Source organism: Alternaria metachromatica (assembly GCF_023757995.1).
Source record: "Alternaria metachromatica strain BMP 0045 chromosome Unknown scaffold_2, whole genome shotgun sequence".
Lineage (NCBI taxonomy): Eukaryota > Fungi > Ascomycota > Dothideomycetes > Pleosporales > Pleosporaceae > Alternaria > Alternaria metachromatica.
Genome location: NW_026055493.1, coordinates 740,987 through 766,918, shown reverse-complemented (window position 1 = coordinate 766,918; position 25,932 = coordinate 740,987). Strand labels below are relative to the sequence as shown.

Here is a 25,932-nt window from a genome sequence, read left to right as displayed (position 1 = left end):
ACGTCTAGTTATGGGTACAAGGCGTTAGTCTGGCGGTGGAGGAATACTCTATCTTTTCACGACAGTTTCACGAATACCACAATCATCAAGACACCGGGCTCTGCATCACATCTTAGTAATACTGTTACTTCCTCAAATTATACATTATTGAGGTTATACACTCCAAACATACACACTACCTCCACTACTAATAACCATTCCCACAAGCAGTTCAATGGTCAACAGCATCGAGACCTCGTACTTTTTGCGTTGTGGCCTCGATAATAACGTCCGTTCTGAGGTCTATATCAATACCTGAGATTATCTTCAAGCTGGACGTATCCGTACAACGCGTTCTAAAAGTTACAGGAGTACATGCTGATGCTCCGGTTCGCCACATCCTTCTTCTCAGACGTTAGGCCTGACAGATACGACGCGATAGTACCGTTTACCTACTTGATACGGAGCAAGGCAGAGATATCACTTTCGATGATATCACTTTGACTGCCCGGGCAGCCACTCATCGGCAGCGCAAGCTCGATCTTGCCAATGTGAAACTTCGTGAATCAGACGCTCATCAACTCTATATCAAAATTACATACGCTGCTTTCACATTTACGTCGCATTGGTTATTATGAAGCTACGCACGTACACATGAAGCCAGTGTTACATACGACTCACGTTTGAACTTCAAACAATTTTAGGTGGCGCAGCTCTAGGATATGACTACATCGGTGTGATGGAACGGGACCCTATTAATGTCACCAAACTATAAGTCAGTGATAGACTGGCTTCTCCAATCTGGGCTGGTAAGTCATTGCTTGTTCTCAGACTCAGACTCGTCTCTTTGCCGATGGTAGCTAGAGCTGCCTTAGTGAAGTACGAGGGTGCCATACGCAGAGCAACGTGATAAGTAGCACTTGCAATACCCAAGCAACCAGATCTGCATATGTGTGGCTTCTCCATGGACGTTGGTCAGACATATCGCATATAAGCACACATCGGCCCTTCTGCGATCTACGCTCACGGAATCTCGTGCCCATCGCTATCTCGCCTCGAGGTCTTATCGCGTACAATTTCGATCTTCAGATTCGCTAGCGAGATGATCGGAGAGACAATGCGGTTCCCTCAATCCATCGTAGTGGTAGTACCGACGGGCCGTGCCGTTTGGCATAATGAGAAATCAGCATATGCGTCGATCGTTTCCGAGAACAGTGGATGAGTTGATGATAGTTTTTGTGCCTAAGAATGGCAACGTTTCTTTTGGTGCTAAAGTTACGTAAAAGCCAGTGTCTCCGGAAGTCGAAGATGGTGAGGTCAATGGCGTATGCGGACGGAGTTTACCGAGTGTGCAAGATCGATGCGAACCGAAAGCCGGGTTGTGCCAGTGTAGAAGCATGTCCGGTTTAAAAGAATGTGTAGCAATACTGGTTATTTATACGAACACGCGGTGCTGCAGTCATGCGTTGAAGAGGTAGAAGCGTGGGGTGAATATGCGCGATATAACAAAGAGGAAGGAGGAAAAGACGTCATACCCAAACAACGAGAACACGACTCCTCCGCAACCCGCCAGCACAGACAGGTCGAGCTAAGCAGTAACGCACTTCTACCACGATCCGTCAGCATCGTACTTTTTGGTACGCATCTTACCACCGCGTCGCAAGTCTCTGTCTATTGGCTGGCGTTGAGCACCGCGTTTTGACCTGCAATCCACGCTCTGGAGCGGCAATTGCCAGAAGCAGCAATGAACCAGGGACTTTGGATCTCGATACCAAAGTGTGAGATCGAGGATCGTGAGTTTGGGTCGTGAAGCGACGGCTCTACATGATGCCGTTCCAATCAGGTCCGAAGCTGGGGTGTCGACTGGTGTGGAATCGACGATGAAGACAAAGCACTTGGTAGTAGCGCTGGGGGTCCGAGTCACGCAGCACCACGGATGGATGTTGATGTGGGTGCATTGTGAAGATGTATATCAAGTGCATTCCGGCTGTAGACTTGGTAGACTGACTGCGTCGACCTTTTCAAGCTCTTTCATCGCGTTCATGGCGGGGAAGTTGTGATGTACGGGACGTTCAATGTGGTTCCCGCACTAGGCCTGTCAATCCGCTAACGTCAGGGTCTAGATCCCTCCGCTGAGTGCCGATCTGTGCGATATATGTATGTAAGACGCTCACCTCCTCGGCGTACCTTTTACAGTTGCATCAGCTGCGCGTCATGCTGTCGCATTATTAGCTAAGGTTGCAGGGCCGGTCTGCGGGAGCTGCCACATGGGAACATGTGTGCAGGTACGGGCCGGTAACGATAGTCTAGCGCGTGTGGACCGACAGCCTTATTTTGAGATTCGGCTGCAGTGAGGCCGTGTTGGTGGAAATACCATGACAGACATTTTGACGGCAGGCTGTGTTGTGGAGGTTCGTAATGTACCCGAGGCTCCAATCGCTGGCGATACAAATTACACACAATCTGATCATGCTGTACTTCAGGATGGGAGCAAGAGTTTGCTATTTCCTGATGCAAATAGTGTAGAGCCATCATGGGCTCTTCTTTACATGATCCCAATTGCGTTCACATCTCTGGCATGAACGTGGTGATGGCTACGCGACATAGCTCGTAACTGCTCTGATGAGATGGAGCCCAGCCTGATTTCTGCTTACATGGTCCAGCTCCGTGTGAACTACGAAAGGAGACATTCATTGGAACCTGTGCATAAGCGAGCTATTGTGGGCATCCCGATATCGATCATCCGCCATGCAGTTTGCGCACGGATGGGGAAAGAGACGTATGAACCTAGGGCCCGAGACACTCCACAGCTCGTCTTGACAATCAATCACTATCCGTCGAACGAACAGTTTTCCCGAATGTATAGCGAACGCGGTGGGTTGCGTGTTTGCTACAAAGATCAGCGTACTACAGGGATAATGGAGTGGCCACATGAGTGGCTTTCCACCCGCAACAAGGCGCATGCAACGGCGTTGCAACGCTTAGGTGCATATAGCAGCGAGTGAAGCTGCAGCCGAACTGGTCTACAGCGAACAGGCCGAACAAGGTCATCATCCGTGCCGATGCGGGCAGGGCGTACTTCCCGTTTGGGGACACTTTGGGAATAGCCTAAACAGCGGCGGGTGTAAATAATTGCTGAATATCCACATTGTCGGGCCGCGCCTTGATTGCAGTTGGACAGGAGAGAAAATATTTGTCAAGAAGGACCGCAAAGTGGTCAAGTGAAGCGAACCGATCTCCAGGACGTGAAGGTTGAGTTGACGTACTGGGCACGTGCCACACGTGTTGCGGATGCGGCAAGAACGGCGCATCGGGTTCTGGGAAGCAGCCCCAACCTAGTGTTTCACGAAATCATGGCGATCTGCGAGTTCTGGTGTTCGCCCGGAGAAAAGCTCCTGGGTCAGTCGGCCCTAATCCAGTCACTATCGCGTCGCTTTTGAGACACGCGTGTGCATTGCCGATGCCCACTTGCCTCTCTCCTGATCGACTTCCCCTCTTTCAGTCGGGGTGTAGGCCCTGAAACGGCCGTGCAGGGATAGCGCCATCTCTGTGATAATCTACATCCAATAGCGACGCCCGGGCAAGGCTCGCGAGTCGAAACACCACGCGCTTGTGGCTCCAAGCGGATGATCACTGCGATTGCATCGCCGCTGGTCGCCGAGGGACGTGAATGCACCGCCAGCAGCAGTCGCCATGCAACGTGAGCTGGCAATCTGGATCAAAGGTGTTCGTGCGGGGTGCGACAGCACGTCAAGACGTGCATGTGGGTTGTATTTTGCCGCTATACTGTAGCGAACGGGAAGTGTTGTGAGCAGAAGACGAGGCTGTGTGGTGATGCGAGTAGAGATGAATTATGTTCATAGAAGGTAGGTAAAGTTAAACGACCCTAAAAGCTGTCAAAAAAATAATGAAATCTTTTGACTCCCCGAAGCGTGCTGCATGGTGCCTCGCATGGCATGCCGACAGGAGGGAATACAGTGTACCGATCAAAATGCCATAAAGAAATCGGTCTAGATAGATGAACGCGAACACGAAGAGCGCCACCAGATAAGAAAGACGGAGTCGATACCAGTAGTAGAAGTAGGGTGTTCGGAGGCGCATCCAGCAGACGTGAATCCGTTAGCCCGTAATGCGAACCCTAAGTGACAGTATCGAAAAGAAGAGGTGTTTGAACGACAGGCCTTCGTAGGCGAAGGTGAGCTGACAGTACGTAACAGTAGCATCGCGTGTTTTCTTCTGCTGGCCCAAGCAGCACCGCCAATGGCCAGGGCGGTCGACCGAACCCAGCGGTGTAGGTATCTCTCCACAACAAGAATCATGGCTTCCATCTCCTTACATGACTGTGCATCCACAGCAGCCCTTCTTCTCGGCCTGGTCATCGGTGTCAAATGTCTGCTTTGTGGGGCCATTTCCGTTTGAGCCAGGGGCACCTGTGTAGGATGACATTTCCTTGTTGTATCTGCGGATCTCGCGTACGATGTCGTAGAAGGCGTTGTCAACGTTGATGCGGGATTTGGCCGATGTCTCGATGAATTTGCAGCCAAAGTTGCGCGCCAAAGTCTGGCCCTCTGTTCAAGGGTCAGCACGTGCAGGTGGTCAGGGATGGGATGCAAACGTACCTTGTGTCGACACCTGCCTCTCGCCGTCGAGATCGCACTTGTTGCCAACGACGATCATGGGGAAGTAGTCCTTGTCCTTTACTCTCAGGATCTGTTGCTGGAATGTCATGATCTCCTCGAAGCTCTGCCTGTCGGTTATCGAGTAGACCAGCAGGAAGCCCTCTCCTGTGCGCATGTACTGCTCGCGCATGGCCGAGTACTCCTCCTGGCCGGCTGTGTCGAGCACATCGAGCAGCGCAACCTCGTCGTCGATGACGCACTGCTTGCGGTACGAGTCTGGCGCTGTTAGCTTGCTTTTGCGCATGACGCGGCGGATCGTAATAGCTCACCCTCGATGGTCGGGTCGTACTCGTCTACGAAGTGGCTCTGGATCAGCTGGATAGTCAAACACGACTTTCCGACTCCACCGCCGCCGACGACTACCAGCTTGTATTCTCGGAGAAACTGGCGCGGGTTAGCAGGGGCGCGTGCGGCGCGGGCGGTGGTGGGCGCCTACCTTTGATGCCATTGTGAATGTGAGGTCGGTGCCGGACGGTGAGAGGTCGCGGGCGATGAATTAGGGTATAGGGTATAGGTCTAGTAGAGAAGAGCAGAAGAGAAGAGAAGGAGGCTGTAGGGGCGGCGATGACGGGCGGCGGGAGTGATGGCGATGCGACAGGCGTATCGGGGCTGTGACGGGCGGTGGTGGTGAGGTCGTGGCCGGATTATCAGCAGCGAGGGAGATGGCCAGGAGAGTCGTCGCGGTAGAGGAGGACGGGAGAGACGAGCAGGATGATCTCGGTAGCAAAAACGACCCTCTAGCTCCGTCTGGGGCTTTGAAGGAACATGGGCTGCGCTACGCTGACTTCGCTGACTAGGACATGGGCGCGCGCGCGGCCAGAGCGCTAGCCTGCTAGCCCTGCCAACCAAAAAGGACGCCCGCCGCCGCTCCACCACACCAGCCCAGAGTGCTGCACGCGCGAGACAGGCTGCCAGGCGTTTGGCTGTGACCGCCTGCCATTTGCTGCTGCATGCCTCTATGCGCACGCCTGCCCACGTCCGCTGCCCTTCCGCTGCCCTTCACGCCGCGCCAAAACAAAGGCACCTAAAGCGGCGGCACATGTCTGCAGCGCACTGCATGGGCGCGCCTCCGACGCTTCCATGCGATCCCAGCGCCGACGCCCACATGCACGGACGCTGCCCACGAACCACTACTGTGCGCAAGGGATGGTTCGACATGATGCGAAGGGAGGCGGCCGCAAAAGACGTTGGCTGTCTAGCCGCACACCGCGTCGCTTTCGCGTTTGCATGTCTCCCGCGCATGTGACTGCCCGAATATGCGGGTGCCAGCCGTGAAGCACACTGATGCCCATGCCAGGAACCCTCAGGCTACGCCCACACGGAACCCTCCCAAGCGGGGTCGGCGGGTACTCTCTGCCACCATCCGCGACCATCGCCCCGAGCACCACGGTGACCGATGCCATCATGACATCCACCGCCCTCGACTCTGTTTGAGACGCAATCTCTGACCTCCATCTAGCCTCGCCCAGGGTCCAGCGTGGCTCGCGGCACAGCTGCTTCGACAAATCTTCGAGAAGCACCCTAGCCGTCGTCTAGTCCCAACATCATCTTCACAGGCATTCTATTTTGACCAAAAGTCCCTGCGTCTAGACACTCAGATATATACACTGTGGCTGCCGCACTACTTCCTCGGCTCACCCTCTACGAGTCCTTGTCAGACGTGTCAGCGTCGTCCTCGCCTTCAACCGCTACGCGCCTCCCCTGAACCGCCTTTTCTACCTCAGGCACCAAACTTTCCATGAACTCGCGGTCGCGTCCGACTAGCGTTACCGTGTTGTGGTCCTTTCCCCACCTTGGGTAGCTTCCCACCTTGACCCCCTTCGGCTCTGCCTTGGCTGCGAGCTCGGTCAGATATCCAGCAACGGCACTCTCAGCCATCGGAGTCGAGATGAGGATCCGCAGCACGCCTTTGCCCTCCGGATCCGTCAGCCTAGGCAGGATGCGGGGCTTCAGCCCGTCCAGCATCGCTTCAAACAATCTAGGCACCCCGGGCAAAATATGGATGTTACCGTTCACAACGCTAACGGGAACCCAAAGCGACTCGCTGACAAAAACCACTTGATCTTCATCTGATTTAGAATCATCGATAGGCAGCTCCACCATGCGTTTCTTGGCTTTAAGCGCTGGAGACTCAACGTTCCAGTCAAAGTCGGGCTGAGACTTGTGCGGCTTCGACAGGCGCTTCATGCGCTGGAATGCTGCATCGTGTAACTTCAACGGCAAGCCGAAAGCCTTCGCTATAGACTGGTACGTGATGTCGTCGTGACTAGACGCCCATTAGCTCAGCGGCTGCGTGGTGTAGCGAACACGCTGCACTCACGTGGGACCAATTCCGCCGCTCGTCACAACCATGTCGTAATTCTTCGACATGCGTTGGACGGCTTCGATGATCTCGCCTTCGTCGTCAGCAATGACTTCGATGCGGCGCAGGTTGATGCCCAGTGAGAAGCAGAACTTGGCGAAGTAGGCCTGTGTGACATTAGTCGAGGTACCACGCCGTTGATGCGGCATAGTCTACCGAGTTCGTGTCGACTGTCTATGTTTCACGTCAGCTGCCAGAAATCTCAATCGATTCCCACATACATACCTTGCCTCCAAGGACTTCATCGCCAATGATCAAACAACCCGCTGTGTGAATCAAACTCTTCTGTTGTGTCGAAGCCATGACTGATGACGTTATCGATGGACGGAACGAGGCGGCAGAACGATGAGCAAAGTTGGGGATAGGACGAGACAAGTGCCTGGCAACCTGATTCAGTCGTCCGAACATGGATCAAGACGAGTAACTCAGGGGGAAGAGGGTATGAGTAGCTAGGTAGAAGAAAAGCCTTCTAGAAAGGTGAGGGTGTATCGACTTGACGGTAGTGCATTAGCTAGCGCCATCCGCGACCTCAGGAACCCCCGCCCAAGGACCCCGCTAACGAACGTATCCCGCCCGGCAGACTTCCTCAGCCCTACACCACCCCCGACCATCCTCAAACGCCCGTTGCCAACCTAGGTCTGCTGCATCGTGCGAAATCATGGCAAGTGCCGCCATCACTTCGCTGCTACGCGCGTCATGCCGGGTCGTTCGCTAATACTTCGGCCTAGTCTTCCGAGGCACGACTATACACCTTCTCTGAAGAGACCAAGTCCAAGCTACGCAAGTTCCGCCTGGGCACCTCGCGCGCCAAAGACCCCCAGGCCGTTATCTGTTCGTATACCTAGGTCTGCTTTTGCCGCAGTCGTTCCTGCCACAGCCAGCCGCGGCCCTGCCCTCTACAATGGCGCTGACGCCCATGCGCGCCAGACGAAATCGATAAGAAGACGCTCGAAGTACGCCAGTCGGACGATGAGGTCTACACCGACGTACAGAGTCTCGCCGATGAGCTCCCAGACCACGCACCGCGATTTGTGCTCTTGAGCTACCCGTTGACCCTCGTACGCCGCACCCACCATACACATCGCAAGGGAAGCTGAGACTTGATAGGACTCGGGACGGTTATCGGTACCATACGTCATGCTATACTACCTGCCCATCACATGCAACAGCGAGGTGAAGATGCTGTACGCCGGCGCAAAAGAGCTCATGCGGAACACAAGTGAGGTGAACCGCATCATCGAGATCGACAGTGCCGAGGATTTGGAGGAGATTGAAGACAAGTTGAAGGAGCAGAAGTAAAACAGTACGAGATGACGATGCAATGAGAGAGGGTATAGCACGACACATGAGCGCGCGCCGTTTGACTACACCGGCTTTAAGGACAATACCACCACGATGTCGTATCCGCACCAGATACCGCACCGTGTTCGGTTCACACTAGCAATGCTTGGTATTAGTCCTTGTTCGTACATACCGACTGGAGAGACCTGCGCTCATTTCTTGCTTCCGTTTCTCGCCTACAGTGTCCTAACACGTGTGGTATCCGTTTCGGGCGATCTTCAACGATCATGATGTTGCTGCGTCACAGCTAACACTCGCATAGTCACGATATCAGAACATCGCTGTCAGATAGATGCGATTCTGCTTAAAGCAGCATCGAGCAAACGCCGAGTGTGTGCCCTGGTCTAGGCGTATAATTAAGACCTGTTATCGCATCGTCGGACCCTCACCAATTTGTAACACCTATCGTCTATCTGTACCAGCCGTGTCCAAATCCTTTCACGCCGCACGAGGCACTACGATTGGTCGGCGCCCCCATCTTCCTACTAAATTACATGTGGACCCCCACCAAGCTCAACCACGGCAGAAGACCAACAACGGCAAAAGAAAATCTCCGATGTGCACACCACGCTGCAATGTCTGCATGGGGAAGGTACGCTGACCCTTTTTCAACTTTCATATGTATGATTGCGGCACATTCTCGTTTGTAGGGATGTTGACAAGTGTGCCCCCTGCCCCCGACTTTTGTGGAGACGTCTTGGTCTGTCGCTTGCGCCGTATACAGCGCTTCGTACCGAACCCTGCAACATCAAAACGTTGAAATACGGGAACCGGAAAAACTGCTGCAAGTCGTAGGGATCGGCAGCGAAAGTTTGGCTCGGTAAATTATCTCATGATGTGTTGGAGAAGACTTTGCGCGCACGGGAGGATACTGCACGCGCGTTGGGCTCTGAGGATCGTGAGGACTGGGTTCAGGAGATTGTGTTCGAAGCGATATGAGCACCCAACTAAAGCGGCCTGTTCCTCGAGTCAACGCGCCTACGACTTACAACGCGACGTTTGCGGGAGAACATCATGTCACTGTTGCGTTCTCTGCAAGTATGTCGACAACGATGGCACGGGCGTTGGCCAGCCTCCACCTCATACTGCGCGGTATAAATCGACGGTATAGATTTCACTCGGCATACGGGTGGGAAGATTACGATTCTGCAGCTTCCTCCACGAGCGTGTTGTAAGATCAGTGGTCGCTTCACCCGACGCTGTCACCGTCTTTGCTCTGCGAGCAGCTGGTGATAAGCTCGTCTCTGTGTTGCATCGAAGATACGTCATCAGTCGCGTCGCAAGATCACGACGCGTCTGTTCTGGAATTGGACTAGTATCGCTTCTGGAAGCGTGTCATAGTACCGAGCGTGCGATGCGCAGGTCCTGGAAGGGCATGTGCGCACAGTGATCACGAAGACTTGTATGTCTGAAACATATCATATTCAAGCTGATGTCGATCATCCTTCGCCGGAACAACGCGACGGCAGCAGTAAGGCCTCTTCATCCGAGCTCGCTTGATATCGAGCCCTGACCTCTCATCACCCAAACCATCACGTCTACCCGAAGAACTCTGTGAGACTGAGCAGCAAAACATGCCTGTTCAGAAACCTGCTCTTGCTCAAGACCGCGCGTGCTCTCACGTCTAGATTTGACACAAGAATCATCATCTTGCGCACCACATGAGCCTTATTGTACTGCCCACTTGCTGCGTTTTCGGAGGCTTGGCCCGAAGCGATAGAGTACGTAGGGAATTGGCAGTGCTACGACACTGATGATACCAAGCAGAGTCAAAGTCCAATGAGTCCCCAAGTTCCTGTACATTGGAATACCAACAACAGTCATCCCACCAGCTGCGATATATCGGACCAGCGCGACAAACGTCAAGGCCGATGCTGCATATGCTTCGTAGCTGTCGATGATGTACATGTACGCGGACATGAAGATGCAAATGTTGCTGAAGCCAACGAGCAACGACGCCGCTAGAGGCGACCATATCGACACCGAAGCCTAAAGCTGGTTAGACGTCTGCATAGAGAGTGAGAGACAGGCATAGCGTATACTTACATAGTCAGTCCACCCCATCCAGAAGAGACCAATAGGCAGTGTAGGTGCTCCAATCATGGCAAAAAACAATCTTGACTCGCGGTGTATAGCTTTGCCGGATCCATCGTCTCCATCTTTCTCGAGTTGTCGCACGGTTCTGCGGTATGCCACTGGAACAAGAAGCGCGGAAAGAGCTATGCCGACGAATAAACCAACGAAGCAGATGTTGGATAGCCCCTCATTGATGTCGAAAGTTTCCGCAAAGATGTAAGGGTAGCTGCAAGAACGTTAGCGGTGCTCTTCGCGACTGCCGTTTCACGATCTCTAAAAGTCACATACCCATCCAAGAACGTGAACAATATGATGTAGACGATCATCAAGTAAACAGTAAAAGCCACGACGATTGGCTGTGTGCAGAGAAGAAACGGTCGAAGAAAAGATCTGGATATGAGGTCGCCGATAGAGCCATGCGATGCTTCTGTTGCAGTGAGGAAACGATTGTTCCCCGTAAACTTTCGGAAATGATGTGCTTTATAGTGCAAGAGCCGCGGTGCGAATGATTCCCTTTTGAAGAGCAGTACCAGCGTGAAAGTTACTCCGATCAAGATCAATGTTATCCACTCGGTCCATCTCCAGCTGACATCCTGCTCGTAGCCAATGTATGCACCTATCACTGGACCTGTTTTCATGTGTGGTCAGTGAGGCTGAAGAAGCGGATTGGAAGCGAAAACTCACCCAAGACTGGTCCACCGAACGCGGGTATCGCAAACAGTGGAAAGGCGAATGTCTTTTCTACTGGACTCCATAGGTCCCCCACAGAGCCACCCGCAACCGTCAGAGGGGTACTAGCGGAAAATCCTGCTAGGAATCTGAAGACAATCTGGGCGCCAAAATTCGGGGCTAAAGCGGATCCTAAAGTCCAACAAGCGAAGACGAGGAGAGAGCCAAGATAGACTGGGTATCGTCCGAGGAGCTCTGAGAGCGGGCTACAAATGTGAAGATACGATGTCAGCTTAATAGTTTAGATGCAATTCGGTCGTTCAAGCCTTACCTGAGTAGGAGAGCCCCAAAGCCAAAGCCCACCAGAAAGAGTGCAGTAGCCAACGACTCCGCTACCTCCGAAACCCCAAACTCGGCAGACGCTCTGGTGAGAACAGCAGAGTCGATGGAAGATGCGAGAGTCGCAACAAAAGCGACAAGGCATACGAGTAACGTCGCACCAATACGGTGTAGGGTTGAGAATTGCTTTGGGTTGTGTTGGTCATCGGGCCCGCTCCAATCAACCTGGTAATACAGCTCATTGTTACCATCTTCTCTCAGCGTGATGCCCGGAATCCGAGTGAACGGTTCACCTTTCTCGAGCTCTTTAGGCAACGCTGAATCCCCCAACCCATTTTCTTCGTCGGGCGAGCGTGCAGTACGAGCAGTCAGTGAGTCTGAGACTTCAGTCACGCGTTGTAATTCTTCCTTCACATGTCGCTGGAGAGCTTTGTACTGTAGAAAGAACGCCATAACAGGATGAAACAAAAAGGTAGCTAAAAAAGGATTATAGGGTCTAATCAGAAGACCGTTTCGCGACTTTTAGGAGCTTGAGAAAACCGCCACGGGCTTTATCTCCGTGACGTGACGCCCGCGAGCCATCATCGGAAAGGACAGGAAGCCTCCGACACAAGCAAAACGCTATACTTTAAAATTGGGGCTTCTTCGAATGCTTGTGACGGGAGATGCGAAAGTGGGTTTTCGCTGGAGACTTTTTGTTGTGTTCATGGCTAGAGCCTTGGATTTAGCGTCGCCCATGCTCCCCGAGGCGGCGCTTTGCCTGAAATGGCGATGGACCTGACGTATGTCATCGGGAATAATTGTTCATGCCGCTGTCTTTTTTTCAAAGCAACGGTTTGAACGGGGCTGGGCTTTGTAATGTTGGTGTTTGCATGAACTATGCTTTGCAAGAACCAACCGATAGAGGCGGCTACTGCTTTACATGATGTGCGCGCGAGAAGGTGATCAACAGTTGTCTTGAGAATGACTTCGTCAGCTTGTGAGTATCCTTTTCTCCATCTTAAGGTGGAATTATTGATCTTCTGACGATAGAGTCTTGCGAATGGTCGCAAAAGATTGCTCACCTTTGGTAGATGCGAGCGGTCGTGACGGTGTCGGAAGCCTGGCTAGCCTCCGCGGAGCAAATGTTATCGGCTGTTGCCTCATCATTCTCAATCATGGCCGCTGCTTCCACTTCGTACCAGAAAAAGGCTGAACAGGTTTAGAGCCTACACTAACGTTAGGTCATCTACTTTGCATGCTTGCGTGTTAATGTAGGCTGCAGGCCTGGCTTTGAGCTTCACATCGAGCCATAAAGAGTTGCACATAGGGTATGAAATCGTCTTTTACCATTCCACAAGCTATGTAACAGTCCAGCAGAGATCTTAAACATCAAACGTTAAACGATGCTCTCAAGATTAAGCCCTTTCCACGTTCTCTGTCTTCGCCGCGGTGTACTCAGCGTTGGACTGGAAGCCACCTTCCGGGAGTTTGTCAAGTTGGTCATTCTCTCGGTCCAAGCTGCGGAAAGTCCAGGCAAAACCAACCCAACCAAGGAACGTCAGGATGGCAATGCTCATGTACAGCCACACAAGCAATGGATCGCCAGCCAATGGCACGAAGGCTTGTGCGATGGCAGACGAGAAAGCATGCGTGAACCAAAACATGCCAGTCACCAAAGACCGCATGTTCTTCGGTGCTTTGGAGAACGCGTATTCAAGTCCCGTGATGCTAGCGAAGATCTCTGAGAATGCGATGAGGATATATGCAGGAACCTGAGTCCACACTGAGAGATCCGGTGGTTGATCGCAGTCTGTTGGAAACTCTCCGCATGGCGATTTCTGGTAGATGAAGTGTTGGATGACTGCTGCAACTACCATGGAAAGCATAGCGCAGACGAAACCAGCTTGGATCTTCTTCAAGGGTGTGAAGTTGATACCCATGTGAGCAAGCCTCGGGTAGATAAATTTGTCGAATATCGGAATGCAGATCAGCAACGTGAACGGGTTCTGTAAGGAATTCGAGTTAGACCTTTTCTCTTGTGTATTCAGGCGTCAAGAACATACCAGGTTATGTACCACATCATTCGGTACACCGTTGAGCTTCATAGTGGATGCCTGCGAAACCAGGTTACTGGTCCTTGAAGACGGTCAGCGGTTGTCTTATGTGCATCCAAGGTACCAATGATACTCACATTTGGCCATAAGGCAGCCAAAAGATGGGCAACCAGAAGAACACTTGACAGGCCTTGATGCCACGTCGAACTTCGTCCACCCACGCGTCATCGAAAGTCATCCATACTGGCTTGTTGGCGACTTTGCTTGGTTTTGCAGCGTCCCAAATGTTCGGATCGGAGAGATTCTTCCACGTACGTACGGGATTGAGCGAGAAGCGCCCCTTGAGAACCAACCCGTATGTTCTCATGGACTTGACAAGCACATCCCCCTGTGGGGGTTTCTTGACGTAGTGCTTGCTGAGGGTGACCATCAGAAGCGGGCAAAGAGCAAAGAGAATAGTTGGCAACGTGAAGGAGAGCCAGAAGCCGACGTATTTCTCGGCATATACTGTTATGGACGTCAGCTACCGCATCGTACGGCTCATCGTATATTGCTAACCCATAGAGACTTGGCCGACCAGCGCACCAACATTGATCAGAAGGTAGTAACGCATGTATACTCGGGAGTATGTGATGCCTGGGTCCACTATCACTCGTTCACCGTTGGGCTCGGTACGAATGAAAGCTCGCGGATGACTGGCTTCATACTGCTCCGCGATAAGCGGAGAGATGCAGCATTTGAAAAAGCCCCTGCAAGTGGTTAACACATAGATTGAGTGCATTCTGTGCGGAGACACTTACACACCGGTGCCAAAGAGAATCAGGCCCAGAATGAACGAGGCAAGAGCTCCTTCGGGGTTTGGCCCCATAACCTGAGGTATCGCAGCAATGATGATCAAGATATGGCCAAGTGTAGCAACGGCAATGGCGAAGTAAATCGTCTTGAATTTGCCCCAGTATTCGTCAGCAACCCAACCGCCTAGTGAAAAGATTAGTACAATTCTTGCTCAGGAACAAAGATTACGCTTACCAACTAGCGGCATGATGTACGAGAAGAATGAGTTGAATTGAACAAGGCCTGTACTAGCACGCTGGCCCATTCCAAGGGCTCCTGGTTGACCGTCGCCGGCGGCACCGGCTTCAGGGAAGGGTCCTGACGTGGGGAGGTCTCTCTGAATGAAGTTGACAAAGACGGCGGTCGTTCCGTAGTAAGCGAAACGCTCACACATTTCTACAACACCGATGATGTAGACTATTGGTGGGTTGGTACGTCAGCGCATGGTACATGAAGACCCTGTAGAAAAGATGTGCCTACTCATCCAATTGACTTTGCCATACACACGACGAAGCTTTCCCCAATCTTCTTCGGTAGGGTATTGCTCGCCATTGGGGCCAACAAGACTCTCGGAAGTTGACACAAACTTGTCGTGCTTCTCCAAGCTCGCACTACCCCGTGTGTCGTTGTGAAGACGAGGTGCATTCGCCAATGCGGCGTCAACAATCTCGAGATTTGCCCCTGTAGACATGGCGGCAGGTTAGAATGTGATTCTCTCAAACACTTCGGCCGACTCGCCGGGTTATATAAATCTCTATGGCATCTTCCTTCGGATTGCGAGCTGCCTCATTCAGCAAAGTCGTGGCACTGTATTACCATTCACAACGTTCTCGGCACCAGACAATCTTCCCGGTACCCTGATCGCCCAGAGATAACTGTCTGTGCAAGGCGCTCGGTACTCGCTCGAATTCCATCCTACGTTCTTGGATTTCTGGGTATCTCGGATAAGCGGTTGGCGCCGAGCGATGCTAACGGCTGCGCCGTTCTTGAACGTTTGTGACCTGATCTTGGCAGGCCTCTCGATACCAGGCCAAGCAGATAGCACCCAATGAAAAGCAAAATGAGATATGAAGGAGTTGTTGGCCACCTAGTAGTAGACCAAGACGGTCGGACGTCCAAGATCTGACAACATCGCGACCTTCCTCATCAAGCAATGTGGCAACCCTTAACCTGAAGATCTACTCCGATGGATGTTGCCCAAGTGACCTCGAGAGTGTTGAAAGCTTTCATCATGTCTTACTATTGCTCCTGGGCGTAACGAGCCTTGGAAGCCTTTGTCACGGTGGTCTGGTTGAGCGGAAGGTAGCCTGTCAATGACCGACGCTTTCGGACGGCTGCATCGCCATCGGGCCTTGAGACGCAAGGAAGGAAGCGTGGAGGTCATCATCTGCATAACTACTACCGTCCTGAAAGAAGGGTGTGGAATGGTCGCGGTGTCCTATTTCAAGCGCCAAGCATGCCCCGCCTGGACTAGGCAGCTTTTGGCTATCGCCCCCTCTCTTTCCGCACCCACCTCCAGCGCTGCGCAGCGTTTATCTCTTAGGCACTACTGAAGCGACGCATCGCAGACCGATCATCAGTGCTGACCGCGCACCTCAAACAAGAAAAAGGCTGAACAGGCCTGCAGCCTACATCAACATGGAAACATGCAAAGTAGGTGACCTAACGTCGATGTAGGCTGCAGACCTGTTCAGTTTTTTCCTAGGTTGACGTGCGCGAGCGATGGATCCGTAACGGCCATCTTCAAATTCCTTGCACACCTGGCAAAAAACCCTGGGCCACGTTGCTGACTCAACAATTCACAAAACGGTCCTGGTGGGACGTTTTCACTGATAACAATTGTTTAGGAAGTTTACGAATCTTTTGATCAAGCTTAGATTTTCAATTGACTTGATCCGCATGAAGTTGATTGGATTGTCCTGCCTTATCCGCCACATCGCTCCTCCCCAGCTGTATCATGATCGTTCCTGACTAGAGCGATAAGCAAGCAACTCTTGTTCAGTTTGCCTGAGCTTCTCCCTTTCAGATTCCAGTCTCTTTCTCCGCTGGTCGTTCGAGCCCTTCTGCGAATCCTTCTCCTTATCGTAAGCCAAAGGATGGTTTACAAGCAGCCGTATCTTCCAGTCTTCAAATAACACGTCTTTTGCAACTCTTTTATTCCAAAGCAGTGCATTTACTACATTCTGCATACGCTCTGCGCACGTCGCATCAGCATCAGCCTCGAGGCCACGGTGGGGTTTCAGGGCTTTGTTGAACTGAGCTGGCCCTCGGAAGCCACTCTTGCACCGGTCGATTAAAGCTGAGAAGATTTCGCGACACGTTGCCTCGAGCAGTAGAGAGTCGTACGCTTCTGGTCGAAACATCCTGGCTGCGCTCGAATTCTCAGGATCCTTGATGTCTTCGAGATTTATCATGGCCAGGACGAGCTTTCGTACCCAGAATTCGGCATGCTGTTCTACATCTGGGATCGAGACATCAGAGCGAGGGTCTATCTGAGGCGCTCGTTGCACCCTACGCCGATATTCTCGAGCGTTATCCCACCGACTGCTGGTAACAGGGGCCGGTGCAGTGCGATTGGGAATTACAGGGTTTTGGCCGAGTGGTGAGAACATCGTGGGTGGAGGTAAACTTGTGTATGATTGTGGAGGATGAAGTTCGCAGCGTCTCTGCCCTGCAATTCAGCGACTCATATCAAAGTGTGGGCGACATGTGAATGATAGTATGTAACATGAGGCGTATGCTGATTATTGACGGTTCAGTCGCTGCTGATTAGATGCAGAACCTGCAGGTGTTATGCACGTAGTGATCTGGCAAGTACATTCATGTTCTGGTGTCTGAAGCACTGCAACGTAGTGAATTTGACGAACTTGATGGTTGTGAATTCCGCCATGTCATTGACAGCGCCCGCTTCCTTGAGCTAGCTACGATTCAACCAGGCTTTCATAGCGTTTGCGCTGTGCCGCACTGCCACACAGTGCATTCGGTCCACACTAGGAACTCGTCATCACGCGCGTCTGATCTTGGACCTCAACTCCAAAAACAGGTGACCACAAGTTTAATACCTTTTCCGTTGCCACAAAACCGCCAAGGTTCATCCGAGCAAGACGTGTACTAGGGATACTGAGAACATCAAGCATGGACACAGGAACAAAGGCTCCGTACCCCTCATCACGCCCTAATACACCATCTCGGATAGAGCCTTTAGAAGACTCTTCGTCTGTACAGTTCACAGCGTCACAACCAGTGCATTTATCACCACCCTCCTCTTCTCTCTCACGGCCAACTTTGTATGCAGATCAACACATGCGGGAGTATCCGTCTAGAGATGATATTGGATCACAATGTCATCCAGGGGCCGCTACGGAGAACAATTTCGTCAGAACCCAACCGCTGGCATACTCATACAACACCTTCATGGACGACATCCAGTCCAGTACACAGCACTCTATCGATATGCCCGACCATAATGAGTATGTTGGGCCAATCATGGATAGGGAAAGAAGAGATTATGGTTTTGTACGATCACCACCATACCCCTTGCACGGTCACGATGTGAACGAACATCCAAAGAGCGCTATACATGGTAATAATAGTGGCTTGATCCGTCAACCAACAGCAGAAGACTTCCTTCGACCCAATCATCCACTCCCTGCACCGCCGGCTGAAGAGTACGACTCGGATCAAGATCTTCCAGTCATCGAGCCAGACTCATATCTTCCCGAAAGTTCCAACCATACTCATCTAGGCGATCTGTCTCAGCAAGCAGTAGCCGCCCCCAAACGACACTCCACAGCTGCTGCTGCTGCCAAAACTACACGTATATCAGAAGAGAAATCGAAGTACAATCACCCGCATTCCGAGATCATCACACCTTCAAACGCATCAGCTCTTGAACATGAATCTACAGTGTCAGAGCATCACAGTACACCTGTACGTGTGCCGACTATCAGTAGTGACATGTACCAGCCGGCTCTAGGTGGTTTGCAGCGAGTATCAGGTGTGCAGCGTAGGGATTTAAAGCGCGATCGCGTCAAGCGTTTTGCAAAGAACTTGAATCCCTTTCGTCACGAACGAAAGTTTGGGCGTCCGGAGAATTAAGAAGTTGGCGGGCGGAGACGGAGGTTGTACTAGATGCGCCCTTCTTGTCGCAAGTGGTTCTCTCTGACGCACCTAAGTGCAAACTTGTGATATGTGTTGCGCAGTTTTTATTATTGAGAAGCTAGGGCTAGAACAAAACTCGTGTGGCCTCGAAGGTGGAACTAGCTGTGGCAGGCGCTGATGTTCTGGCAAAACATTCAGTTTCTACGAATAGCCAAGTTTGCATACCGAGCCAGCCAAAGTCTAGATGCGAAAGGAAGGAATTAAAATAGAAATGATTAGTGTATACAACAACGAAGTGCGAAAATGGTGAGGGAGTCTGGGGATGGCATTGCAACACGTTGCACAACCCCACTAGCGTTCCAGTGGTGCCTTCTCCTCTGGCCCAGGCCCCCACCTGCCATATCCCTCAGTTCAGTTACAAATATCAATGTTCCGATCGTTCTTAGTAATCGCGACTCACCCAAGGAAAACTCTCCGGAATCAAAGCTACTGTTACATTCACAGTGCTACCGTTCACATTGCCCAGCCTGCAGGGTGCAGCTGAACAGCTGTGACGCCTGCACAAGCCTTTCACATCAGCATTGCTAAGATTAGCGCTGCTACAGCATGTGATCATCTTAGGTGTTCTTGGTACGCGTTTTTGTGAGTACGAGTAGAGAGTGGTATATGTAGCAACCGCGACTCACTTTCGGGATCTTCGTCACGGCTCTCAAACTCAACAATCTAGATACTAAAGTGCAAATCTGAGAGAACACCAGTACACTCTACTACCGCACTATCTATATTACCGATGCAAACAGCACCACCAGAATGCTTTTCGGTCCCTTTGCCCTTCAATGACGGAACTAGAACTGGCATTGCGCCACGGATGATGGTCATAGCGACTGAGTTAGATGTTCTCTGTACACCGTCAATATTGCTCGATGCAGCTACACGATACCGTTCTGCGTTTGACTACTGCATACGAGCCGGAAAGTTGGACGGTATCTCCACGCCTAATTTGGGTGTTATCAATAGTGCTGAAGAATGGCATGGTGTGACGTTTAGAGTGGCCAGAGGAGTAGCGCATCATCTCCCATCCACGATGCATGGGAACTCGACGCGGGGGCAGTTTGGGAGTGGACCGAGAGCTTATCGGTCATTGCTCGTGGTCCTCAGGTCTCCAATGGTCAAGTGTGAGATGTTTGTAGCAAATGATATTTGAAAATATTATCACGATGCTACTTCCCCGCTTGTTGCCCATGATTCAAACCCTCAACAAAACAGTATCCGTCTATTCAATATCCGAGTCTAGTCTGGAGCTGGACGCGATCGTCGGTGCTTGCGGGGCGTCTTGGGTTGTGCGCTCTATGCCTCGAGGTTGTTCTGGATAGCGGTCTCGAGGGCCTTGGGGTTGGCACCAACGACCTCGGCAACCTTGTCGCCGTTCTTGAAAAGGATGAAGGTGGGCATGGCGCGGATGCCGAGCTTCCCTGCAACCTCGGAGAGTTCGTCGACGTCGAGCTTGTAGAAGCGGGCGCTGGGGTACTTCTCGGAGAACCTAGAAGACGGTTAGTCGTGGCCAGCTGCCAGGGCAGTGCGGATACTTACTTGACGACCTGGGGAGCGATCACTTTACAAGGGCCGCACCATGTCGCGAAGCAGTCGAGGACCATGAGGGTGTCCTTCACAGCCATGGCCTCGTCGAAGTCGCTCGTCCTACGATGCCGTCGCGTCAGCGCATGCCGATGGCATATGACGTCGCGCATTTCATGCGAGATGCGATGGGAATGACTCACTTCATGAGGTTGTGTACACCCTGCTTTTCGTCGCTCATTTTGGCGGTGTTGGAGAAGAACTTTTGGGTGAAGAGTGGTCGGTAGAGGTTTGCGGTCGATGTGGGGTGGATGGCTGTTCGCAGGCGCGCAGATGTGAGCAGTGTTCTAGTGGCTCGGAAGGACGACGGCGCGAACATAGTATATGTAGAAGGGTAATGAGACAGCAGGGGAAGGCGATTTCAAAGAATTCGGCTGATGGAATGAACTGGCCGCCGTTGCCGATAACAATTCTGATGCGCTTATTTTTCGGCAAAGCCGTTCGAGTCCCTGCGCAAATCGAAGATTCGCTGTGATGGCGGGCGGAGTGTAGCTGGGGATAGGAACTTGGTACTTACAATTTCAAATATCGGCGATTATATGGAACGGACGAGGGAGTAGGGGTTCTAAAGGGTTCCTAGGTTTGGCGTTATGATGATAAAGCGCGGATTACTGTACACTCGCGGCGCAGAGGGGCTGCCATGATAGATGACGTGCTTGCCCGACCGCCCGATTTGCCCCACTAGGGTCCTCCTGCTTCGTTTGGCAAGGCGACGGCGGCATGCATGTGCTTCCCCTGCCTTTGAACAGCCTCGTACGTTAGATGCGGCAATGGATACGAGAGGATCACGGCTCACGGTATCGTGTTCGACGTAGCAGTCATCTCTGTGTCGCGCGAGATGCCATGCTAGGTTAAAATTCCCTTGCACCACCGCCATTTCAAGTGGCCTACAACCTTGGAAGACGTACACGCTACGTCACAACACGATGAGAGCATCGTCGAGGTCCGATAATACAAGATACAAAGCTGATACAGCTGATTTAAACTAAAGTCTCTTCATAAAGAGTGGTGAACGCAGCATCTTCTCGACGCCGTGCCCGTGGTATCTGCCCTAAACGTTATACAATGTGACAATCCAAATCCCGAATTCAGGCCTCAAGCCCGTCTATATACTACAGATGTTTCCTAACACGCCTAAAAATCACAACCGGAAATGAGGGCATCACAGAAGCCGCCACAGGCAGCTTGTGGTAACATGCCGAAAAATAACTCTGAAACAAACACCAACACCACGCTATGCAGTCTGGAAGACGATCCGAATGCAGGTAGGTAATCCGAGCGAGGACATCCATCCAAGGGTCGATTGGTTCAGGAGACGCATGCAGCCAAGCCAGAAAAAGCAAGAGATAGGCAAGGAAATACAAATGAGTGGTCGTAGTTGGAAGAGACATGCAAGGAAATGGTAAGGAGCGACAGGATACAAAGGAAAGCAAAATGAATGGCGCGGCGTGGCATGCATGCGTGTTCCTGAAACATATCAATCATCGAAAATGGGAGTGTTACTCTTGCCCGGACAGCCCGTGCGATCGGCCTTGTACTGGTGTACTAGATCGCTTCTGAATGTCCAGGAGCCTAGCGGAACCAGCGCTGAGGTGACGAACGTGACCCTTCCCGAGATCGACGCTTCTAGCGCGCTGAAGCATGACTGGCTCACTATCCGACGTTGGGGACGTCGGTGAGTCCGGGTCCGGTGACTCTTGCCCCATATCGGCAACCTTGGATGATGGATCCTCAGTATCATCGAGAAACATGCTTAGGAGGCCTTCAGTCGATTTAACGCGGGGTCGGCGATGGATGATGGTGGGCTGGCGAACGACGCTTCCTTGGACAAATTCTTCTTCCTGGCCAGAAGGCATCTGCGCAGGTGCAGGCTCAGCCTCCTCATCCGACTCAGCAGCGGCGTCTAGCGTCATGAGCGTGCTGCTAGCCTTGCGTCCCCGATCATCGCTTGCATAAGGAGATCGACCTCTTTGGTCTGGCAGCGGGGTTAACTTTTTGAAGTATTCATCGTCCGCCATGCCTAACTCCTCGTAGGACGCACTGAAATCGTCATTGCGTTGCGGGGCTGAGGATGTCAGACTGGCGCGCATCTGCGACCGGTTCGACGATCGCTTGGGTGGTCTACCAGAGAGCCACGACCCCTCAGAGTCGACAGAGGCGAGTGATTGCGACATGACATTGATAGGCGCCCCTGGACTGACTGGAGAATCTGAGCGATCTCCAGGAAGTGATCCCACACGGAGGTCTGAGAGATGCTGGCTTCTACGGCGAGCGGCGATGACGCTTGTGGAAGGGACTTCTGGCGACTGCACCCGGGAATCTGGAGGTGACAGGGGGAATTCCGGTAGGTCTTCCCTGAATTTGGACATTGTCCGTCGGGGTACGCTGGAAGGTCTCTTGATCTGAATTGGTTGAGTAGGAGGAGCGGTTCCAACCAGGTGAGGTGGGAGGGGTTGGCGAGACATGGACTCTCGCGATGTGTTGGAAAATGAGATCTCTGATGGTGTGGGTCGTGCCTGGTCTTGCGAGTTGCGTTTGCCTCTTCGGAAAAGAGATGCAAATACACCCATACGTCTGCCCTCTGAGCTACGCCGGCGTGTAGAGGAACCGTGTTTTGACGTGACAAAGGTATCGGCCGTGTCAACGGGATGCAGCGAGCCGCTTCGGGTAGGATCGTTCGCGTGCTCGATAGAATCTACAGGCGTGTCATGTGCAAGCTTCTCCGAGATGAGTTCTGGTAAAATTGAAGCGTTGGAAGGTCCGCGTGTGTGTACTTGTGCGGAAGCACTGCCTCGTGAATAACGAACAGCTCGGGCATCAGATACAACGGGGTCTTCTGTAGGACTTTCCAATGGCGTCGGCAATTGACTGTACTCAGCACGGGGTGTGACGGGCATCTCCAGTTGCTGGGGCTGAGGCGGCGTAGATGGGCGGACATCCTCCATGGGCATAGGCGCCTCCCGCTCGATACCGAGACCGACCATGCCGGTGCCGTCCTTGCTGGGAGTCGCAGGCGTGCCTCTTGCTTCCATGGCATTTTGTTTCTCTGCACGGCGCTCTAGTCTCCTGCGCAACCGCTCCTGGTCGGCCTTGGCCTTCTTCTCTCTCCGCCTCTTGTCTCGTTCTAGGATATCGCGGAGTGCTCCGGCGTCGAGTTCGTCGGCGAGGTCGTCGATCCGGCTCGTCCTTCGGCTCGCTTTCTCATCTGTACTGCTAATGGGTCGGCGGGTGGATTTGTCGCTGTAGGTGTTGGGCGACATGCGGTCGCTGGCGTAGTGGTTGGAGCCGACGGAGACGCGGATAGTCGGGCGGGGAGAGAACATGTCGAGCGCGCTCACGCGGAAGGCACGGTTCTCTGAATTGCCAGACATGGATGAATGTATGGAGTTTTCGAGGGGCAGCGATACGTTTGACGTGGGACGCTCGAAGCGGTGGTTCAGGGCGCCCTTGACCTTCTTGCTGTCTCTGCGGAGCATGCCTCCCGAGCTGGCGGCTGGACGTTTCTGCGGCATTGGTAATGACATGGCGCGGATCTCCTCTTCGCGGACGTGGTCATGTTCTTTTCGCCTCTTGCTCGACTTGCGGCGGATCAGGGAAGAGTCTCCGGGCATATCCTTGCGCATTGACTGGGGTCGCTGCAGCTTACCACGGTCCTTTGCTGAGGGCGGCAGGCTGGAATGGGAGTGGTCGTGGAAGTTGTAGGGGATTCCGGCGTGGTCGTGGGTTATTGGGCGCAGGTGCGGGCTGTGAGCCAAGCGGTGCTGCTTGGGCAGGGCGGTGATGTCTTCGGCGCTCGTTTGGACCACCCAGTCTTTCGCAAAAGCGGGCTCGGGAAGCATCTTTTCAACGTCGCGTACCGATGCGGTAGAGCGTGAACTACCCCTTCGCCGGCGCTGGCGCTGGCTGGGCCCTCGTCGCGGTCCATTTGCCGTCTGAATCGTGCTGGCTTGCTCTGCGACAGGCCGCTTCCTGTCTGTAACCTCGGTGGGTCCGTCTCTGAATTTAGCGGCCTTTCTGCGTCTTCGCCCAAACAGCCACATGGAGCTGTGCGAGCGCCAGGGCAGCGACAGAAGCAAGGCAGGGGAATAGGGTGGAGGGTTGAGTCGCGGCGGTCGCGATAGGCGGCGCGAGCGTGAGAAAGCGATTATACGCGGGTGGGCTGCATGGTGGACGGGCTTTGGCGACGGGTAGCACTTGGCGCAAACGGCTGGTGAATCGTGAAAATGGAAGTGGAGGCAGAGTGATATGGACGGCGAGGCGAATGATGTGAATGCAGCGGGAGGGAGCGTGATGTCAGACTCCTCAGACTCCTAACCGGCTGGCAGGCTCAGGCTTAACCGTGCTTGCCTCCAGGGTTGTGGCTCGACCTGCCGATCTGCGACTACCTAAAATAGCCTCAGTTTCGTCGGGCAATTGCTACGCCCACCGCGACTGCCACCACAGAACTGGTCACGTTGTTCAGCGCCTGCCTCGACGCACCATGCCGAACTCTCAAATCTGGGACCCAAAAAGCTCTATCAATCACTCCAACTCTACCATCTCTGTATGGCGACGCCGATTCACTCGGCTCAAGCTGCATTGTTTCCGACACGAGCGTACCCAACGCCACCCTCACCCACCTGGCATGGCTTCGCTCATCACGCCGGGGCCAATCACGCCCCGGCATCGCCAACTCAATCTCTCGACCAACACCGCGCAGTTGGTGCCAGGCCTGTGAGCCACGGTGCCTAAGAAAAAAACACTTCTCATCATTTCCAGCGAGGCCGCAGGGACAACACATCGGACGACGGTACGGTGCATGGCAGCGCGCTGCGGGAAGTATCGAATATCGAAAATTCAGCGGGACATGGACAGCCACGTCGGTCTTGCAGGCCAACGGCGCCATTGTCCAGCCAGCGAATCCCCCTGTACCCCTCCCAGTCCATCGAGCGACGGCAACAGTGTCGTGCGGTCCTCCACTCAGGTACCCGTGTCTCCCACAGGCACCTCTCCCATTTGTTATGCGGGGGTTCCTTATCATCGGACCTCACCGTTTTGCCGGGCGGGAAAACGGGCGCTGTCACATGCTTGCGCTTTTCGTCCTGAAAACTAACGGTCCTTCCAAGACTCTTCACGCCGTGAAACCCCCGCCTGCGTTTCAAGTGCACGATGCTGTGTTCCATCGTGTCCTATTTATCTGTATCCTCGTATAGAAGTCTTCTCGCATTAGTGGCATCCCGCAGCATGTCTCGGCTACATTTCCAGGACCCAACGTCACGACTACGTCTAGCATCCAGGGTCGCCTTGTCTGGGGAAACGCACAGTGTGCCGTAGCCCAAACGCACACGCTTGCACGCGTCCAGATCTAACACTATTGAGAGATCGGCGGCTAACAGCAAGCCTTGGACAAGGCTAAACTTACCTACTCCACGTTTTTACAGGTCACCCGAGTCGTTCGAGCACGAAACAATCATTAAACTTCGAATGTAGGGCCGGTATCATAAGTCTAATCTGGTCCCTTATATCGTCCACGAGCGGAAGGTTTGGATGATATTTCCGATTTTAGATCGCAGCTGATGCTGGGAACGCGGTCGTGAGCTTCTTGATACCGAGACATCACCTCTTTCAAGGAAAAGATTGAACAAGGCTGCAGCCTACATCAACATGGGAACATGCAAAGTGGGTAACCTAACGTCAACGTAGGCTTTGGGGTGTTAGTCTGTTCATTGAATGAAGTGATGCTATTGTCAGGCCTTGTTGGCGGGGTAGCTGACTGTGCGACATTGTTCTTGCCGGAGTCTCCCACGGCATCTACGTATGATGCAAGCAAAACTTTGTCTTGCTACCACAGCTGCGATTAAGCGTGTGAGATTTGACTGTAGTGGTCATGTCTGCATTGCCA

At 52.9% G+C, this 25,932-nt stretch overlaps 7 protein-coding genes across 7 annotated transcripts; 1 reads left to right on the top strand and 6 right to left on the bottom strand.

Moving 5' to 3' along the window:
• Positions 1-4,311: 4,311 nt before the first annotated feature.
• RAS1_1 (Ras GTPase) lies at positions 4,312-5,106 on the bottom strand (the record flags this gene model as incomplete). Its single annotated transcript, XM_049328028.1, has 4 exons — positions 4,312-4,547; positions 4,599-4,874; positions 4,928-5,042; positions 5,095-5,106. The coding sequence occupies 4 exons, from the start codon at positions 5,104-5,106 to the stop codon at positions 4,312-4,314; spliced, it is 639 nt and encodes a 212-aa protein (XP_049192546.1).
• A 1,193-nt stretch (positions 5,107-6,299) lies between these two features.
• On the bottom strand, positions 6,300-7,323 carry J4E83_001070 (uncharacterized protein; the record flags this gene model as incomplete). Its single annotated transcript, XM_049328027.1, has 4 exons — positions 6,300-6,924; positions 6,979-7,127; positions 7,177-7,194; positions 7,246-7,323. 4 exons carry the CDS (start codon positions 7,321-7,323, stop codon positions 6,300-6,302), a joined length of 870 nt encoding a protein of 289 aa, XP_049192545.1.
• Positions 7,324-7,716: 393 nt separating this feature from the next.
• Positions 7,717-8,319, top strand: J4E83_001069 (uncharacterized protein; the record flags this gene model as incomplete). Its single annotated transcript, XM_049328026.1, has 4 exons — positions 7,717-7,723; positions 7,783-7,851; positions 7,948-8,078; positions 8,128-8,319. 4 exons carry the CDS (start codon positions 7,717-7,719, stop codon positions 8,317-8,319), a joined length of 399 nt encoding a protein of 132 aa, XP_049192544.1.
• A 4,523-nt stretch (positions 8,320-12,842) lies between these two features.
• J4E83_001068 (uncharacterized protein) lies at positions 12,843-15,006 on the bottom strand (the record flags this gene model as incomplete). The annotated part of the gene is made up of 7 exons (XM_049328025.1): positions 12,843-13,433; positions 13,491-13,563; positions 13,619-13,988; positions 14,040-14,230; positions 14,282-14,459; positions 14,511-14,732; positions 14,796-15,006. The coding sequence occupies 7 exons, from the start codon at positions 15,004-15,006 to the stop codon at positions 12,843-12,845; spliced, it is 1,836 nt and encodes a 611-aa protein (XP_049192543.1).
• A 1,264-nt stretch (positions 15,007-16,270) lies between these two features.
• J4E83_001067 (uncharacterized protein) lies at positions 16,271-16,927 on the bottom strand (the record flags this gene model as incomplete). The annotated part of the gene is made up of 1 exon (XM_049328024.1): positions 16,271-16,927. One exon carries the CDS (start codon positions 16,925-16,927, stop codon positions 16,271-16,273), a length of 657 nt encoding a protein of 218 aa, XP_049192542.1.
• A 2,836-nt stretch (positions 16,928-19,763) lies between these two features.
• J4E83_001066 (uncharacterized protein) lies at positions 19,764-20,370 on the bottom strand (the record flags this gene model as incomplete). Its single annotated transcript, XM_049328023.1, has 3 exons — positions 19,764-19,956; positions 20,007-20,114; positions 20,195-20,370. The coding sequence occupies 3 exons, from the start codon at positions 20,368-20,370 to the stop codon at positions 19,764-19,766; spliced, it is 477 nt and encodes a 158-aa protein (XP_049192541.1).
• A 1,180-nt stretch (positions 20,371-21,550) lies between these two features.
• On the bottom strand, positions 21,551-24,091 carry J4E83_001065 (uncharacterized protein; the record flags this gene model as incomplete). Its single annotated transcript, XM_049328022.1, is given in 2 exon segments — positions 21,551-24,065; positions 24,084-24,091. The coding sequence occupies 2 exon segments, from the start codon at positions 24,089-24,091 to the stop codon at positions 21,551-21,553; spliced, it is 2,523 nt and encodes an 840-aa protein (XP_049192540.1).
• Positions 24,092-25,932: the final 1,841 nt, after the last annotated feature.